The following is an 18,481-nucleotide window of genomic DNA, read 5'->3' as shown; positions in this document are numbered from 1 at the left end:
TTCATGTCCTGTCTTTGCCATATACTAACAGTAAGACCCTGGAAATTGTATAATTACTCAGTGCCCCTTAAAAGTATGAATCGCAGAACAGTTCTGAACTGCATTGTAAAAGGAATCTCTTCACTACAAGTTCTCTTTACCAATGAAATCACAGTTCTGACTTAAGAAAAATCTCCAGTCCTTAGTTCAGTGCCTGGAACATCTATTATGTGCTTAATAAGTGTTTGTTGAATTAAATTGAATATTACATGTAAATCACTTCTCTCTGGATTTCATTTTCTTCATCTGTCAAATAAGGATGTTGGATTAGATGATCTCTAGAGTCTTTTCTAGCTATAAATTCTATGATCCTATAATCAAAGAGTAATAATACCTTCCCTGACTGACTCATAGAAATGTGATGAAGGTCAAATGAAATAATGTATGTAAAGATTTTTTTAACCTGATTTGAAGTTAGGGTTGATCAGGGCTTATTTGCAAGCTCATTAGAAAGGCGAAATAATACTCTAGAAAGGAGACCACAGTCTTTCTTCACTCTTTACTGTGTAAAAATAAACTCAACAATTCATGTAGTTTCTGCAAGAAAATGAAAAAAAAAGAGAGAAAAGCAAGAATACCAGTAGAAACAGTGCATTTCCAGAACTGCTGATGGGAGGTGGCAGGTCCCATGACTCTGACCCATTTGAAACCCAAACGGCTGCAGATCATATATGAAAAATGTACAGCTTTGGTTAGCAAATAATGAAAAAAGTAAGATACACAGATTCTCTTTAACACTATACAGTATATACATTGTATCAAGAGCAACCATAGGAGGGTTGGGGGATTTTACCTATTTTTGGGACTGCTGTTTGTTTGCAAGTCAGACAAAATTGGGACTATTTGAATTGAATTATTTTTCTCCTCAATGATTTGTTCCCTCTTCAGCAAATTACACTTAAAGTTCACTTTTTTTTTTGAAGCAATGTGTTTCCAGTCCTTTATTGAGCAAATGTAAGTTGTTAAGTATTTTGATAGATTGGTGATGACAGATTATAAAAGATTAACTTCATTTTTTTTGCTTTTATTTCACTTTTGTGAATTTTTGTCTTGTTGCTTTCATTTCAAACAATAGCCCAAATTTCATTACTTTTAAAAAAAGGGAATGAAATAGACATTCAAATGTCCAGATCATTCCACTTAAATGGAAAACAGCTCTGGGACAAAGGGTTCACCTTAAACTCTTCTTTGTCTTGGTCCCCACTACTCTTGATAAATAGGCAGAACTTCTTTGGAGCTGTTCAAAATGGCTCTAAAACTTCCTCCCACCCGTTTCCTCTCCCCTTCCTCCCCCAAATACTCCTAACCCCTTGGTCTCAGGTCCCAGGGCTGGTGACACGATGACCTTTGCAGTCCTAGAAAATAAATGAGGAGTCTGCAAAAGGGAGGGAAACATACAAAATCTACTATCTTTCTTCCAAAATACACACATACCAGTTTAGGTTTTGGTAGAGCCTGAAAAATATTTTCAAGGGAGAAATTATATGTTAATTTATATGTTTGTCTTTTTCTCATAAAAATACTTTTGTTTGGTAATAAACTTTTTTTCTTCTACAATAAGAGAGATAATACTGTGTTATCAAAAGCAAGAAGGCTTAAAATCCAAGTGGGATCTCAGCTCCCAAGAGACCAGAAAGGCTATTTCAACAGTTCTCCCACTTCAGATGCCTCTGGGAGCTGTCGGACACTGGCTAGGCAAAAACAAACACTGTCTCAACAGTGCTTTTTTATCTCCTTATTTTATAAAATGGCATTACCTGAGAGAGGCATGTATTATTCAGTGCAAGAGGGAACATCAATCAGATTAAGGAGTATATGGAAACTGAGTGGATTAGATTGGTGGCTTTGTCATCTGCCTTACCTGGGGCAAGCAGCATGCCAAGTACAAACACAGTGAGGGAGCTGAGGGGCTTGGCACTGACCCCAATTAGGAGATGAGGAAGGGTGCTGAGGACTCAGTCCTGGCCATCCTGTGTATCTCTAGGAGAGCTTGGAGGAAAGGGAGATGGTTAGGACGATGTTTTAGAGTCATTTGGAACAGCTCCAAAACCCTAGGGGCAAAGGGAGAGGGGGTGGTAATGGAAGGGAGGAGGAGGAGTAAAGGTAAAGTTTTGGAGAGAATGGATTGAGATGCTGGAAAGGCATAAGCACAAGGGATAAGCTCTGTCTGACTAGTTAGAGACAGAGAATGGCTTGTGGTCCTGAATGGACAGCTCCCACCTTGCCTGTTTGGGGCAGAGGGTGGTCTGGGGTCCAGTGGGTAGGGGCTGGGGCTGGTGGTAGGTGCAGGTGGGACAGCACCGAGTACACTTTGGCCCTTCACCAACATTATACAGTAGCTCCAAAAAGAGAGAAATGAGGGAGCAGGGCCTTCTTGGACTAGAGGGACAATCCCAAGCTCTCTCTCCCTGCTTTGGGTATCATTTGAGCTTGGTCTCACCTTCATTTCTGTGTTTGTGTGCATATGGATGAGCTTTGTGTGTGTTTGTGTGTGTGTGTTTGTGTGTTTGTGTTGGGGAGAAGATTTTATCTATCCCTTAGCCTGGATTATACAGCCATTTCTGATTGCTACACATATGATCATAGAACATTTGAGAGGGAGCTCAGCAAACAACACAACTCTGCAAGAACTCATGCAGACAAAGGAATGAACACACCAGACTGAGGCAGCAAGGAACACAACATCCAGAAAAACATGCAAACACAGAAGCCATCTTCAAATTCAAGGGTGTCACAAGCCACAAGGCTTTGAGGAAACATAACCATGGAAGAATGTCAGTCACCATTTGTAACAACACACATCTTGTCATTCAATCCATGCCCTTTAAAAAGAGAACTGAATCTCAGAACCAATGACTATGTGCTGAGCAGACATACATAAGTACATACATATACACAAGGTGTGTGCATGCACGTGCACACACCCACACACACCCATTTTTAGACATAAAATGGACCTGCATTTAAGGAGACAGGTGTCCCTTTTAAGGAACATAAGACTCAGACACCTGTATCTGCTGCAGAAATGTCTGGGGCTGCAGATGAGCCAGGTGGTAGCTATTGAATTTCTAGAAAGAAGTACAAGCCCATTTTTTCATTAGTCTCTGGTGACAGCACTGGGAAGTGCCCTCAGGGTACACAACTTCCAGATGCTGAAAAAGGATAAAGCTCACACTAAACCTGGGCATGATACTCCCAACTCTTACACTCACACCCAACATACACACATACACACACACACACACACACACACACACACACACACACACACAGAGTTTCCCCTCCTGCTTGGAAGGACCAGGAGAGAATTTTAAAATAAATCAAAATAAATCAAAATCAAAATAAATAAAAAAAGGTGAGGTGGGGAGGAGGGTAGGGAAGGCCTTCCAGTTTTTCAGTTAGAGGCTCAATGAGCCATACAACCAAAGGGAAGTTGGCTTTACTGGACTTGGATTCTACAAAACTGAAGAGGGATTGGAGGGAACAAGCAGCTAAAACTTGTCCCATAGGGGATATACCTAAAACTCCATCTCCTCAGTAAAAATCTAACCCAGGTCATCCTTGCTTTATAAAGGCTTGTTTGACCCCTGCAGGTTAGGTCTAGAAATATTGGGAGGCAAGAGAAAAAATATCTAAGAAAGAAGCCTTCCTGGGTTGCCAGGTTTTGAGCTCCATTAGAAAGGAGCTGGATCTTAGCCACGTATCACTTTTCTTAGAAAATGGGGGAAATACCATTAAACAAATCTACTCAGACCTTCTACTCCCCAAATAGCATGGTGTAGTGGCAAGAACACCATAATCTGAGTCTGAGTATCTGCATTTGAACCCTAGCTTTGCTACTTACTAGCTGAGTGACCTTGGGCTAATTGCTTCACCTCTGTGAGCCTCAGTTTCCTCATCTGTAAAATGAGAGGGTTGGATTAGGTCATCCTTATGGTCTTTTCTTCTTTTTTTTTTAGCTCCAAATACTATGATCCTAAGACCCAAGTATGAAAGAGGGCAAGGAAGTGGAGATGTGGCCTACCTGGAATATGATATGGGGGTACTCCTCTCTTGTGGGTTATAAAGACTGGAACACTGCACCTGGGACCAGCCTGGCAGCTAAGTGGGAAGATGCAAGCTTCAGCCTCATATGGTGCAGTGAAGTGAGAAGGGAGAGGTTTTTCCCACAAGGCTTTCATAGTGCTCCCCAAAAGGGGCACAACATTTTCCAGGTCCTGGGAAAGAGCCTGGCACAAAGCACAAATAATCATTATGGCTTCCCTAGCTTTGGTGGACCCTCAGATACAAAGAACTGAGGACCGGGTCAGGGGCCAGTGGTTGCCAAGAGGGTTAGCCAGAGTGCTGAGGCCAATAGTACCCTTCCTCTTCCTTCTCCACCAGGGTCATCTCTCCCTCTCCCAATGGGAGCAGGCAGAACCAAAGTGCCATGTGAGCATGGGGTCATTCAAGGAGAATTCACTTTTAATACAAAATAAAAATTCTCTATGGCAAGGTGCCCTGGCCTTTAACAAACTGCGTAAAAGACATTTATTATATCAATATAGAGATATGTCCTTCTTAAAAAGGTTTGCAAATGAAGACAAATGTGTGTGCTCAAGAAGCTGCACCAGCCCAAAGGCACTCAGGCATCTAACAAAGTTGGCAAATACAGGAATTAGACCAATTGTGAAATTTCCCAAAGCCAGAAAGAAAAATAGAGAAGAAAGGGAAAAAAAAAAACTCATTCCAAAAGAAAAGCCCCCTTCCCCTGACCACAAAAAAAAAAATCAAAAAACTTTTCACCTACTTTTGCATTATTCAAAAGTTTGGTGTCATTGCATTTACTGTGGACAGGGGATGCCTGAGGAGCTGAATTCAAGGCTCCTAGAGAGAAATGTGTTGTTCTTTGGGGACTGACAAGACAAGCAACTCTGCTTCGGGGAGAGACAAACAAAACTAGGAGTGTTTTGGAGGAGGGGGTTGAAATGTTCTTAATTAATTTTTCAGGAAGGAGAAGAGGAAAAGACAAATAGGTAAGAGCTACTTAAGCAGGTAGGAAAGGTGGGAATGGGAGGGAAGGGCAGGCAGGAAAAAGGGAGAGAAGCAGCTCCAAAGCAGTTAGTTGATCTGACGGCAAGCTTCGAAAGTCCACTTTGTGGCCCCACCGTAGATATCAATGTTGGTCTCAGCCCAGGCAATGACATTCCCAGACAGAGCTTTGGTGCTGCAAGTGGCCAGGTTGTAGATCTCTCCAGAGGTGAGTTTTCGGTCCCAGATGTTGAAATGAGCCAGTTCACCAACGAAAGCTTGTGTGGCATCGAACCCACCACCCAGAGTATCCTTTTAAAGAAATACAGAGAACATAGAGATGGAGGGGAGTAATTAAAATGAAGGTTAGGAAAATGGGTAACCCTGAGAGGTTTCAGTTGTGTGCCTTTCTGTCTCTTGTTTGTTTATCTTTCCCTCTGCTTAATTGTGAAGAATGGCTTTCTGTGTGTATGTGTATGTACATTTTGGGCATCATTTTTTTCTATTTCTTTATAGGATTTTATTAAATCATTTATTTATTTGACAACTTAACATACTTTTTTGAATATTAAAGTTCTATAAAACATGAGATATGTGTGTGTATGTGTATGTGTGTGTGTGTGTACATGTATAGCTTTCTGTCTATTTTATTTTCTCCTGTCTGGATTGTATCTGTTCTGGCCTGTTCCTAATAAATACCAGGAGTTTTGCCTAGTCAAGCACTTAATCTCTCTGACACTCAGTTTGGTCATCTCTAAAATAGAGATACTATTTGCATTGCTTTCTGTGTAGGATTATCAGGAGAAATGTGCTTTGTAAACCCTAAAGTTCTATAAAAATGTGAATTATTGGGAATATTATTATGTCTATTAATCCTCTTTTTCTCTTTAGCTACAATGTAGTCCACATTTCCACTTTTACCACTGTTTCATCATTCTTTTCTTTTTCATCTAGTCTGAGTCCTGATTTCTGATTATACTTCATATGTGAACACCTTTGGACATTCCCCAGGTACTGCCCTCCCAGATAGCTGAGTCCCCATTTGACCAGTACCTGTTCTTGGCCCAACACAAGTACACCCTGTGGTTTGATTGGGTGATAGGGTGCCAGGTTCTCTCCATTGCCTCCTTGAGTGCCATCCTGATAGGCCTCCCAGACACCATCTCGTGTGGTCCAGGTGATACAGATGTGATGCCACTTACCATCATTGATGACAAAAGGGAGCTTGGCCACCTAAGGCAGGGAAGGAAAATTGTACTAGTATTATTTCTTTTCACAGCTAAAATCCATTTGATCTTAGCTTATTATAACAGTCTGTGCATCTTTGTCACTACTATTTGAATCATCATTAGTCAAACATTGATCTCTCTTCCAAAGACAAAGTACTTTGTTTTCATTTATTTTTGTTCTTCATATCTTGACTACTTCTAGTTCTACCATAAAAGACAGTGTGGCATAGAGAAAAGTGTGATGGGTATAGAATCAAGAAGATGGGTCAGCATCCTATTCTTTTTCTTTTTTTTAAACCCCTTGTCTTCTATCTTAGATTCAATACTGTGTATGCAGTAAGGGTTAGGCAATGAGTATTAAGTGACTTGGCCAGGATCACACGGCTATTCAACATCCTATTCTTGATGCTTACTAGTTGTGGGTACATAGGCAAGTCTCTCAGACTCAATTATCTCATCTATAAGATGGGATAGTAGTGCCTATACCATATATAAAGTTGTTATGAAACTATATATATAAAGTAAAAAAAGGGAAACTATATGTAAAATGATCTACAATTTAAAGCATTACAGGAATGTAAGTTATTATTATTAAATCAGTTACCAAAGTAATTTATTATGGTCAAATACATATTTTCCCTAAACTCATTATCTAAGCTTAGAAATATTTACTCAGTCATATCATCCTAGGATGCAGTATGTACAAAATATTAATTGCTAAATAATAAGCTCTTTAAATTGACTGAAAAGGTGAATGTGTGTGTGTGTGTGTGGGAGGGAATGAGGATTGGAGATGGACCTGACAGGCCTCCTAATATGTGTCCTCTTTTGCTCATCATTCTAACATGGACTATCAAGATACCCCCAGCAGGAGAGACTAATAATGGCCCTGATCCAATTTTTCTCAAAAGCACATAATTCTAGGCAGAACGTTGACTACAACTTCAGAAAACAAAAGCCTTGGCTAGACATGGGTCTGGATCTGGAATTCACCAATGCCTTCTTTACCATTCCATTTTATTTCTTCTGGGTTGCCTGTTCCTGAGGATTTTATGTTTTTAGTTATTAGATGTCCCAGGTTTAGAGCTCTCTGAATTCTAAGCTTCTGCAGAAGAGGTGCTATAGAAACTGAACAGGCGCATCAACATAGATGGCACTGCAGTCTAAACGCGCAGACCCTTTTTCCCATCTGTGATCTCATTAATCCTCCAATTTTCCTCTGTAGTGAGAGGAGGGGGAAGGATATTATTATTCTTCATATCTAGCATAGGGTTAAATAGTAGCCCAGAAGTGCCAAGCAATTGATTTAAGGTCACATAATCAATAAATGTATGAGGATAAGTCCTTAGGTGTCCTGAGATTCCCATCTTAGGGCTCTAACCACTTAATATCAACCTTGGACATTGGAAAAGAATGTTTATTTAATGTTTGATAAATGAACCCCAAGCATTTTTGGTGATTGGCATGGAAGAGAATTTAGTGATGAAGTATCACAACTATTATTTATAAACTGCTTTAAGGTGTAAAAAAACTGTTTTCTCACAATATGTCTGGGAGAATGATGGCATATGCATTATCATTCTTATTTTACTGAGAGGATAAGCAACTTTCTCATAGTCAGACAGTTTATAAATGTCAGAACCAGGGCTTAAGTATGATCTTCTGACTCCAAATCTACCCATATAATCGCTACACTGACAATGAGGAGTCTATCTTCCTGACCTAGCTCTATCCTAAGAAATAGGTATGGGAACAGAGAAAAAACAGGGCTCAAGTTCTGAATAAGAATTCCCCAAGGATCCAATGCACTTCTTGGACATCTCTACAGCACAGGATCCAGGGGATCAGATCAGTTCCAGGGCCAGTCTTGGGTTTTGGGATTGCTTTGGGAAAGCATGAGAAATCCATTTATCTGGACCTCTTTCTTCTTCCTAGCACAACTCTGGAACTGTCCCAGGATCTTTAGTATCGGTAATGTCCAATGTCTAGCCTGGAATTATTTGAGTCTGGACTCTAGCCCAGGACTGGCCCAGAACCAGATTGACCTCAAGGTGATGAGGGGATTTTAAACAAATCCATCTCTCTTTGGTCTTTTCTACATCCTTCCATTAACCTCTAGAATAACTAGTAGCCTCTTTTCCTTCAATCTTTTTCAGTATGTTATGCACCATATATGATATACACACTATACTCTTGGTAAACTTCCATTTGGTGGTGTTTGAGCTCCACTTTGTTAAAAAAAATCTAAATTTAAGAAAGAATTCCATTTAAAGAGAAAGAACATGCTCCTCTTCATTTTCCTCTGAAATGCAGTCATTCCAGTAACAAGTCAAGGTATAGATTCAATTCATTTCAGTCTGGCTCCAGAACTATCAGCCCACCTGGAAGAACCATAAACTGAATGATCTGCCTTGTACAATAAAGTGTCTTCCTTTCTTTGTTATTAGTTAGCTGTGTACCCCTGAGTCATTCCACTTCCCCAGTCTCAGTTTCCTATCTGGAAATGAAGAGCATCTCAAAGGTGCCTCCCAATTCAAGCATTCTATGATTTTTTTCATAAGCCCAATGTCTGGAGGTGGTGGGGTTCAGAGAATTCTTACCTTGTCATTTATGAGGATCTCCATAGGGTTATTCCCCCATTCAATAAGGACCAGCTCATTGGCCTGGCCTGGCACAGCATAGGAGAATGGCGTTCCCACTCCAGGGGAGGCATTTGATTTTAGCCACATGCAGATAGTGAAGGCATACATTTCTGGAAGACTTTTTTTCACCTTGGCATACATATAGTTGGTTCGAAGTGGGAATGTGAGCTGGAACTTGTCCCCAGGCCTGTTGTCTTTTTGACCTGGTAGAAAGAGTGGAACTGAGGATCTACATATATACTAACTATGCACAGGTGTATGTGGTCTGCAGATAGGCAGGTGGAGCAACCTGTATATAACTTCATTCATAGACATATATAAAATGAGATATGCAAAAATACCTGTTTTGTGCAAAAGTGAGTCAAATGTATGACTACTAAAGAATGAAAATAATTTGTTGACAAATAGAACTGAACTTCTATATCCAAAAGAAAACTGCCCTTTTCTAGAGCACTTATTTGGTAGGCTAGACACCTATTTCCAGGAATACTGGTACAGATCAAAATGCCTCTTTGGAGTTTGCCTTCAGAGCCAGTTTAGAAGCAGATCAGTCTCACTGGGAGAATATTTTCTATCTTTATTGATTACCTTATTCACCATATTAAGTATTTGCAAAAAAAAAAAGAAAGAAAGAAAGAAAAAATCTAATTCACCTTCAAAGGGAGCACATTTTCCAGCACTGAAGATATTTCTAAGATGCTTGAAGGTAGTACCCAAGAAGGATTATCCAAAATCTTATCTATTTGGAAGGAACAACTGTAATCTAGAGGTATAAGTTGATTTGTTTAAAAATGCCCCCAAATTTTATATTCAGGCCTTGAATAAAACCTATGTGAACCTAGGAATGCTTACATGTTAGTATCTCTATGAAAACATGATTTCCTGCATCAATATGTCCTGTTATGTACATTTGTGACTAATTACAACCATTTTCAGTCTCTATATAAACAGATGAGCCTTGGCATATACACACACAGGAGCAGGGTCCAAACTACATGCTGCATACAATCAAGACCTCAGATCTTTGTGCACCTGCACAGGGGAAAAGAAACAGGAGGCTGGACTCAGTCTGGACTCCGGGAAACCAGGAAATGCCTGATGACTTCTCTGAGGGAGGCATAGCAGGCAGGGCAAGATCCGAGGACATCCCGCCTCCGCATCCCTCCTCCTCCTACCTCCCAGCAAGACTGAAGGACGTGAGCAAGGCCACTCTACTCAGTTGAGTGGCTCTCTAACCCTTCCTCATTCCCTACTTCCAGCTATCTCTCTGTCTTTGTACTTTCTTCCTCCCTCCAAATGCCCTTTCCTCTACATCTGCAGATCCTCACTTGGTTTGTCTGACTCCAGGTCTCTTGCTTCTCTTATTTTGTTGTTTCATTTATTCCTAAGCATGTTCTCTGCATCTTTCCTCCCACCACCCTATCCTGCTTTCTCTCTTTCTAATGATCTATTTCACCCCCCCTCCAGTTACATAACAGGCCTTAAGATGGCAGTGTTTAAATCCCTCCAGCACATTTTGCAGTCTAATCCCCATCACGTGTCACGAGCTCTGGGAATCAGCTCTCTCCCTTTTACAACCTTATTTGATTTCTGACATCAAGCAAAGAGTTGCTCCTGCTAATCAATATGCCCAAGGCGTGGTACGTGGAGCAGTGAGTTTGAATGGAAGTAATAATCACCCAGCTTGTTGAAGTTTGAGAAACAGAATCTTCTGGGAGAGCAAAATATGCCCTGGATTATATTACATAGAGTGAAAAACTGCAGATTATGCCTGTGAGAGCATTAAAGCATTGTGAATGGATGGGATGGGCCAATAGGATCCTATGAGAATAGCAGGAAAACTCAGATAGAATGCTATTATATAGCCTGGGTGGAATCTTAGTGAGGGGGAAGGACAATGTTAGAATGTTGATAGAACCCAGATATAATCCTGAGGAAATGTGCCAAGAGCAGAACACACTAGGTGGGGTGTCCCAGTTCAAATTGGGCTAAATCAACCAAATAAAGCTCCTGATTTAAGACTTTGGGATAAAAAAGTCGGTTGATTAGAGAATGTTTACTCTCCCTTATTAAAGCTATCAACAGCTCTTAATGCTAAAATTTGGATAATTTTAAGGTCTGGTATTATGGAGGAAAAATCAAGAGCTTTAAATGTTTGAAGGAAAGTGAAAAATGAGGATGGTGGAGTTGAAAAAAAGATGGTGGCAGCAGGTTCCTAGGTGAAAGGGTATTTTTGCAATGTTAGTTTGTACCGAAATCATCAATCCAAAGGTGAATCTATAACCCACACCTATTGTCCCAAGCAGTGTTTACCTTTCTCCAGGTCACTGATCCTTTGGTGGAGAGATGTTAGAGTGCTCTCTATCTTGACCCTCTCCTCAGTCTCATTCTTAGGGTTCAACTTCCCTTCCTCCAGACTATTCACCCGAGACAAAACTTGCTTCTCTAGGTCATCGATCTTGCTCTGCAACATGTCCTTAAGGCTGTTGGTCTGACTTGAAGAATTGAGTCTACTGTACTGCTGCAGAGACACAGAGGTAGAAGGGGATGGGAAGGGGGGGGGGGGCGCGGAACGAACAACAACAACAAAAATGGTTAGCTGTACAGTGAAGAATGCTTGGGGAGAAAGCAGAGCTTTAGGGAAGAGATGGAGCTGTCCAGCCTCTAGGCTTCCCTGGAAGATAATTGGCAAGACTCTTCTAGAGAATCAATCCGAGCCTCTGCACTTTGGAGCTCATAAAGAAACTTCATGCAAACCTTGTGGAATCACTCGGACAACGTGTGTGTGTGTGTGTGTGTGTGTGTGTGTGAGAGAGAGAGAGAGAGAGAGAGAGAGAGAGAGAGAGAGAGAGAGAGAGAGAGAGAGAGAGAGAGTAAATGGGTTCAGGGAGAGGGGAGAAACAGGGTCTTCTGCAAAGAGCATGGACAGCTCCACGTTAAAAGAAGATGGAGCACCTACCTCAAGGTTCTCTAGCCTGGTTTTGAGAGACTGCAAAGTTTGCCCGAGTTGACTGAGAGTCTCTGCAGCAGGGGTTCTGGACAAATCCCCCATGGTATTTTTCCCGGAGCCTGATTGTTTTCTGCCTGCTCCAGGCTTGGCTTCATTGGGTCCGCTCTCCAGCAAACTCTGGCTTTCACACCTGCCCAGTTTGGTGGTCAGTTCCCGGATAGTCTCCTTCTGGTTCATAATGGTTTCCTTCTGTTGCAGCACGGTCTCACGGAGCTGCAACACATTGGTCTTGAGGTCCTCAGCGCTGCCGCTGCTTTGAACAGAGCTGCACATGTCCATATCTACTGGCACCGAAGTGCAGATGAAACGGGTCTGTCCGAAATTCTGGGCCAGGCATTTCAGGCACACAGCGAAGAGGACCACGAAGCACCACGGGATGCCGCCTGGCATGGTTGGAAGGGTCCCAGTGTTCCCGGGACCGGACAAGTCCTTTCTACTCCCGGACTCTCCCGCAGTAGTCTGCGCTCTGCGGTGCCTGGGAAGTACAGCGCCGTGGAGCAGTCCGTCCACCCCCTAACTGCCGAGCAGACTGCGGAACCTCACAGCCTTTTATGCTGCTGCGGGAGGGGCCTTCACAATGCGGACGTCATCAAGGCAGGAATCCCATTTTAATTGTCTAGTGACCCATTCCATGCCAGAGGAAGGGGATCTGGCCGGAACGGGGTAATGAAAGGGGGTGTTGCTACGTCTGCATTATCTCACCCCCAAGAGACGTTCTGGGTCTTTCCCCTCTTTCCTAAACGTCCTTACAACCCCCTTCGCTCTCCTCTCCCTCACCTCCTCCTCGTCTCTCCTAGCTCCTCCCTTCCGCCCCAGTTATTTCCCCATCTGTTGAACCTGGCCCTTCATTCTCTCCTCCCACTCCCCACCCACCCACCCACCCAACTATGAAGAGCTTAGGACAGGAGAGCACAGCAAATGGACTTCATGTCTACACGAAGCTTACAAAAGCTTTCTTAGACAGTATCGCCTTTGATTTTTGCCACTAATCCTTAGAGGTCGGTGGTAACGCAGACTCGACCGATACCTACTACTTGGAGGAAAAAACTGAGGTTCAGTCAGGGCAAGAAGAGGCTGAAGGTGGAACCATAAACCTCAAGCTAAATCCCTTTCCCCCACGATTTAAACCACTAGGACTTAGAGCTAGTGTGCTCTTCCAGAATTTCCCCGACGGGGCCTGGGAAGTGCCAAGTACCAAGGAAATGCCTTATGATCTGGCCAAGCGAGACTTCAAATGAGGGCGGGAGTGGGAGAAGGGGAATGCCTTTACACTTGCTAGATGTTAAATTGTTGATTTTAAACAAAGACTAAACAAAAAAAATCCCGATTCCCATTCCCTCGTTTCTGAGACTTTCTGAATTCCTTTATCCCCCAGCCAGCCTCTAGATCGGGGAATGCAGAAAACACACACACACACACACACACACACACACACACACACACACACACACACACACACAACACACACACACACACACACACACACACAGAGCCAGTCATTCTATCATTTCAAGACAGTCGTGAGGGCTGATGAAGGCTGGGGGTGGTGGTGGTGGTGGTGGTGTAGGGTGGTTGAAATAAATCTTGAGCTTCTAAGATTCGAGAATTGCTTTGCTCCTTCCTCTCTCACCTCGACCCCCCAGCATTATTGCTTCCTTAAAATGCTGACTGTTACCAAGGGGAACCTGAACCGTGGGGAACGACGGCTATCCTTGCCATCAGGGTGTGTGTGTGTGTGTGTGTGTGTGTGTGTGTGTGTGTGTGTGTGTGTGTGTGTGTGTGTGTGTGTGTTTGAGGAGAGTGGTGGAATGGGAAGGGTGGTCCGGGATGAGCTCCATGCAACTTATCGGAGCCGGAATTCAAACAGTTTGGCTTTCCAGAAACGAGCAGATCTCTGGGGCTCCAGTTCCCAGTAGCTGGAATCAGCGCGGGTTTTCAGCAGCATAGCGGAGGTCCCTGGGCGCCAGGGATGAACGTGGAGATTAGAAACGACTCATTTCCTCTTCCTGGTTTAATAGTCTTGCGGTTTAATGAAGCCATTTCCAATTCACAAAGCTATTTCCCACCAAGGGGTGAGAAAGGAGAGAATAGGGTGGGGTTGCTGGAAGATGAATATGCATGGTGCGTGTGTTTGTGCGTGTGTATGTGTATGTGTATGGGTGTATGTGTGTGGGTGGAGGGGAGGCGAAGGATGTGTGTCAGTGACTAAGAGCAATTCTCCCAGCTGGTGAGGAGCGGACACGCTTTGTGCGTAGCTGTATTGCCTATACCTGAATAAGCCATCAAGCTTCCAACCACATCACCAAGTCTAGGGTTGGGGAATATTAAAGGGATTTCATAAACTTAATACTGGAAGAGATCTGATAGGTGTTCCTTCATTTTACAGATGAGAAAACCGAGGTTAGCAGAGGCCAAGTGAGCTGCCCAAGATCGTACAGGTATTAAAGGACAGAGGATTTGATACTCCGGTTCTCTAAGAATTTCTTATTCTTTCCACTTCAGCACCTTGTTCTCTGGAGTTGTTGGATTTAGAGGTGCATGTTTGTTTAGGGGTAGAGGGAGGATAGATCAAGGAGGGTAAAAAGAAAGCTTTGTAAAGTATTACTCAATAAAATCGAATACCACACCGCCATCATTCACATACGTGAGACAGACACACAAGCACACGGACTAATGCCCCTCCGCACTAAGAAATGGCCCAGAGCTCTGTTTCTTGGCCCACATCCCCACAAGGCGTTGTTACTTACTTCAGTTGTTCCTGATTCCCCACTACAAGTCTGAGAGACTTTTGAGCTCTGCTATAGACAGACTATTTTGGAATCCAAGATCCTCAAAGGGAGCTGCACCTGCTGCTCCAAGAAAAGGATAGAATCACAGGTTCAGTTCAGTTTTCCTTGCCTTTTCATATAACTTCTTGGAGTCTGGAGAAATGGGTAAATTATCCATCAAATCAGCCTGTCAAGAGTAAGATGTAAAATTAGAACTTCACATGTGACCCCCAAATGCTATCACAAAGAGCTACACAAATAGAAACTTTCAGACTCATACATATTACTCCATCTGAAGACATTCCATCTCCATGAGCCCCTGTATGCACAATGAAAGCATCAATCATGCCAGAAATGGAGAAGACCTTGTAGTCTGCATTTTACACTAACCTCCTCATTTTACCAATAACTGTAATAATAATACCCTTCCATAGTCCTTTAAGGCTTACAAAGTGCTTTTGTCATAACAATCTGTGAAATAAGTCAGTGTGATCTCAAGTGGACAGGACAGGACCATATCAATACCTATATCCTAATAAAGCTAAAGCTGCAGACCTCCCAATTGATGACTGAAATAAAAAAGGCTAGTGCAGGCTTCCTTATTTTTGGGGGAAATGAGTCAAAGCCAGCCTAGTGGCATCAGGGGAAAGTCCTAAGCAATGAGTCCACAAGAAGAGGACTGTTAAAGAAGACAAAAAGTTCATTCTATGGAGGAGAGAGAAAACTAGGACCCCATCTCAGACAGGAGCTTCAGAGGTAAGAATAGAAGGGTATCAGGACTCAGTCTTCCCATATAAAACCATGGAAGGACAGTAGTAAGTACAAAAACTGGGTTTTAGTCACTCCATTCAAGTCTGTGGGAAAGAGAGGGAACCTAGCAGAATCAAGTATAAAATTATACTACAAACCAGTAGTCATTAAAATGATTGGTACTGTTTAAAAATATATAAAAAGTTGATCATTGGAACTGATTAGGAACAAAAGACTCAGAAGAAATGCAACACTGTAGCATAATATTTTTAATAAATTTAAGGACACCATTTTCTGTGTCAGGGATTCCTGTTCATCAAAAACCACTGTGACTATTAGAAAACAATTGGGCAGAATAGGGTTTAGATCAATAAGCACATCCTATATATATCAGATTCTAAAAGGATAGGATACATGACTTATAATATGCAAATTAGAAGAGAAGGAACTATCTCTTACAATGATGGATAAGGGGAAGATTTCTTTTTTGTTTTTTTTAAGAACAATTTTTTTCTTTTTCATTCTTCCTTATTTATTTATTTTCCTATGGCTACATGAATCATGTTCTTTTTCTCCTCTCCCAGAGCTGACAAGCAATTCCACTGGGTTATACATTTATTATCACTCAAAACTTATTTTCACATTATTCATTTTTGTAGAAGAGTAATCTTTTAAAATCCAAACCCCATTTAAACAAGTGATAAATCATATGTTTTTCTTCTAAGCTTCTACTCCCACAGTTCTTTCTCTCCATGTGGATAGCATTCTTTCCAATAAGTAAGAGGAAGAGTTCTTGAGCAAAGAACAGAGATGATCATGGGAGATAAAAAAGGGCAAATTTTATCTCCTATATACAAGCTAGGTACAGAAGATCCAGAAGTAATCAAATAGCAAGGAAATACCTTTCATAACTATGGTTAGGGTTAGAATTCTTAATTAAATAAGAGATAGATATTTTTAGAAGGTAAAATTTTGATTGCGTAGAACTGAAAAATCTCATTTTAAAATTGAATTTTATTATATTTTCAACTTTAAAGTATTTAACTACTTTTTTCTCTCAGCTGAAGCAAAAAAGGGAAAGAAAAAAGAAGACCTTAATAACAAATATGCACAATCAGGCAAAGCAAATTCTCTCACTGGCCATTTCAAAAAATGTGTCTCATTATGTATTTTTAGTCCATCATCTCTCTTTTTGGTCATGGGTAATATGCTTCATCCTTAGTTCAATGGAATTGTGGTTTGTCATTTCATTGATCAGTTCTAAAGTTTTTTTCAAAGTTGTTTGGAAAGCTTTTGCACAAATAAAATCAATGCATGAGATTAGACAGGAAACAACTGACTGGGAAAATATCTCTGTAGCAAACTTCTCTTATATCCAAGATATGTAAAGAATTGATAAAAATGTGCAAAACAATAGCCAAAAAGTCAAGAAAATAATAGAAACAATTACTACTACATTGTAAGTAAAAAGCAATCACAAAAGAATCAAAACTAAATATTTCAAAATTACAAAGAAGAGATATGAGAAGACACTCACATCACACATCAGGGAAGGGAAGTTCACGGGTGTAGAATTTTCAGATTTTTAAAATGTATTGATTAATTTTGCTGATATTTTGTTTCTTCTTTTTCTTTTTTCTTCTAAAATATTATTTGTTATATCAGTTTGTTTTGTTAGAAGGGGGCACCAGGGAACAATACTTTTGGCATAAAAAACAAACTATATCAATAAAATTTATTTTTAAAAGAAACAAGAGCTATTCCCCAATGAATAAGTGGTTGAAGGACACTAATAAGCAGTTCAATAGCCACATAAGAAGTACTCCAAATCATTAATAATAAGAGAATTACTGCTTAAAACATTTTTTTTAAGAAAGGAAACTTTGTTACTTGAGTAAAAGTTAAGATCTGCTGGTTGCAGGCAAAGCAGATTAGTAAAAAAATAGAATAGTCTCACTTTTATGTAACCAGGTCCAAGATGGGGGTTTTGTTCATCCTAGAATTTCAGTTCCTCTAATAGGAGAGAGAGGGACCCCAGATTTTTTTTGTAGCATAAGGATTTTATTTGATAATTATAGTAGAGTTATAATTTCTTATTTTTCTTTTAAACAAATAAATAGCACAATGATACCTCCAGTGCTCAGAGGGCTGTGTAGAGCCAAACAAAACTCTTCCTTTTCCGTGATCTCCAGAAAGGCTATTATCATCTTTCCCTGGTCAAAATAGAATAACATAGCAAAAGGAGGTAGTCTCAGAACATTTTACACTCTTTTTTTAAAAATTAAAAAAATATTTTTTTAATTTTAAAATTTTATTTAATTTATTAAGAAAAAATTTTCATGGTTACACGATTCACATTCTTTCCCCCACTCCTCACACTCCCTTCCTGTAGCCAATTCCACTGGGTTTTACATGTGTCATTGACCAAGACCTATTTCCATATTATTGATATTTGCACTAAGGTGATCATTTAGAGTCTACATCCCAGATCATATCTCCATCTACTCATGTGTTCAGGAAGTTGTTTTTCTTCTCTGTTTGGGACCCCAGATTTTCCCAGGAAAAATAATAGGGAGGAGAGAAGCAAAGGTCTCTACATTACAACCATCAGATTGATAAAGATGACAAAAGAGATAAGTGACAATTGTTGGAAGGATTAATGGAGGACAGGCACATTAATGCACTGTTAATGGAACTGAAAAGTTGTTGTGGAGTACAATTTGGAACTATTCCCCAAAGTCACTAAATGTGGAAATCCTTTGACCACCACTACTAGGTGTACAGTGCAAAGAGGTCAAATTGAGAAGTGAAGGATCAATATGTGCACAATTATTTATAGCAACACTGTTCATTGTAGCAAAAAAGTGTAAAGTGAGTGCCCATCAATTGGGGAATAGTTGGACAAATTGTAGTATCTGAATATAAAACTACTATTTTTGTCAGAGGGATGGATTCAGAGAAACTTAGGATGTTATATGAACTGATGCAAAGTAAAGTAAACAGAATGAGAACAATTTATACAATAATCACAAT

The 18,481-nt window shown here is 40.8% G+C and overlaps 1 protein-coding gene across 2 annotated transcripts; it reads right to left on the bottom strand.

Annotated features, from left to right (window-relative positions):
- Positions 1-523: 523 nt before the first annotated feature.
- Positions 524-13,321, bottom strand: NPTX1 (neuronal pentraxin 1). 2 transcript variants are annotated; one of them, XM_001380102.4, is made up of 5 exons: positions 11,880-13,321; positions 11,234-11,441; positions 8,879-9,123; positions 6,103-6,282; positions 524-5,361 (listed from the first exon to the last, which is right to left on the bottom strand). In XM_001380102.4, exons 1-5 carry the CDS (start codon positions 12,318-12,320, stop codon positions 5,140-5,142), a joined length of 1,296 nt encoding a protein of 431 aa, XP_001380139.1. In that variant the 5' UTR covers positions 12,321-13,321; the 3' UTR covers positions 524-5,139. The 2 variants fall into 2 exon arrangements, with proteins under 2 accessions (XP_001380139.1, XP_007482953.1); XM_007482891.3 differs by having other exon boundaries at positions 11,234-11,438; positions 11,880-12,730.
- Positions 13,322-18,481: the final 5,160 nt, after the last annotated feature.

This window comes from Monodelphis domestica, chromosome 2 (genome assembly GCF_027887165.1).
Source record: "Monodelphis domestica isolate mMonDom1 chromosome 2, mMonDom1.pri, whole genome shotgun sequence".
NCBI classification, from domain to species: Eukaryota; Metazoa; Chordata; class Mammalia; order Didelphimorphia; family Didelphidae; genus Monodelphis; species Monodelphis domestica.
This window is presented reverse-complemented; position numbering and strand designations above follow the sequence as displayed.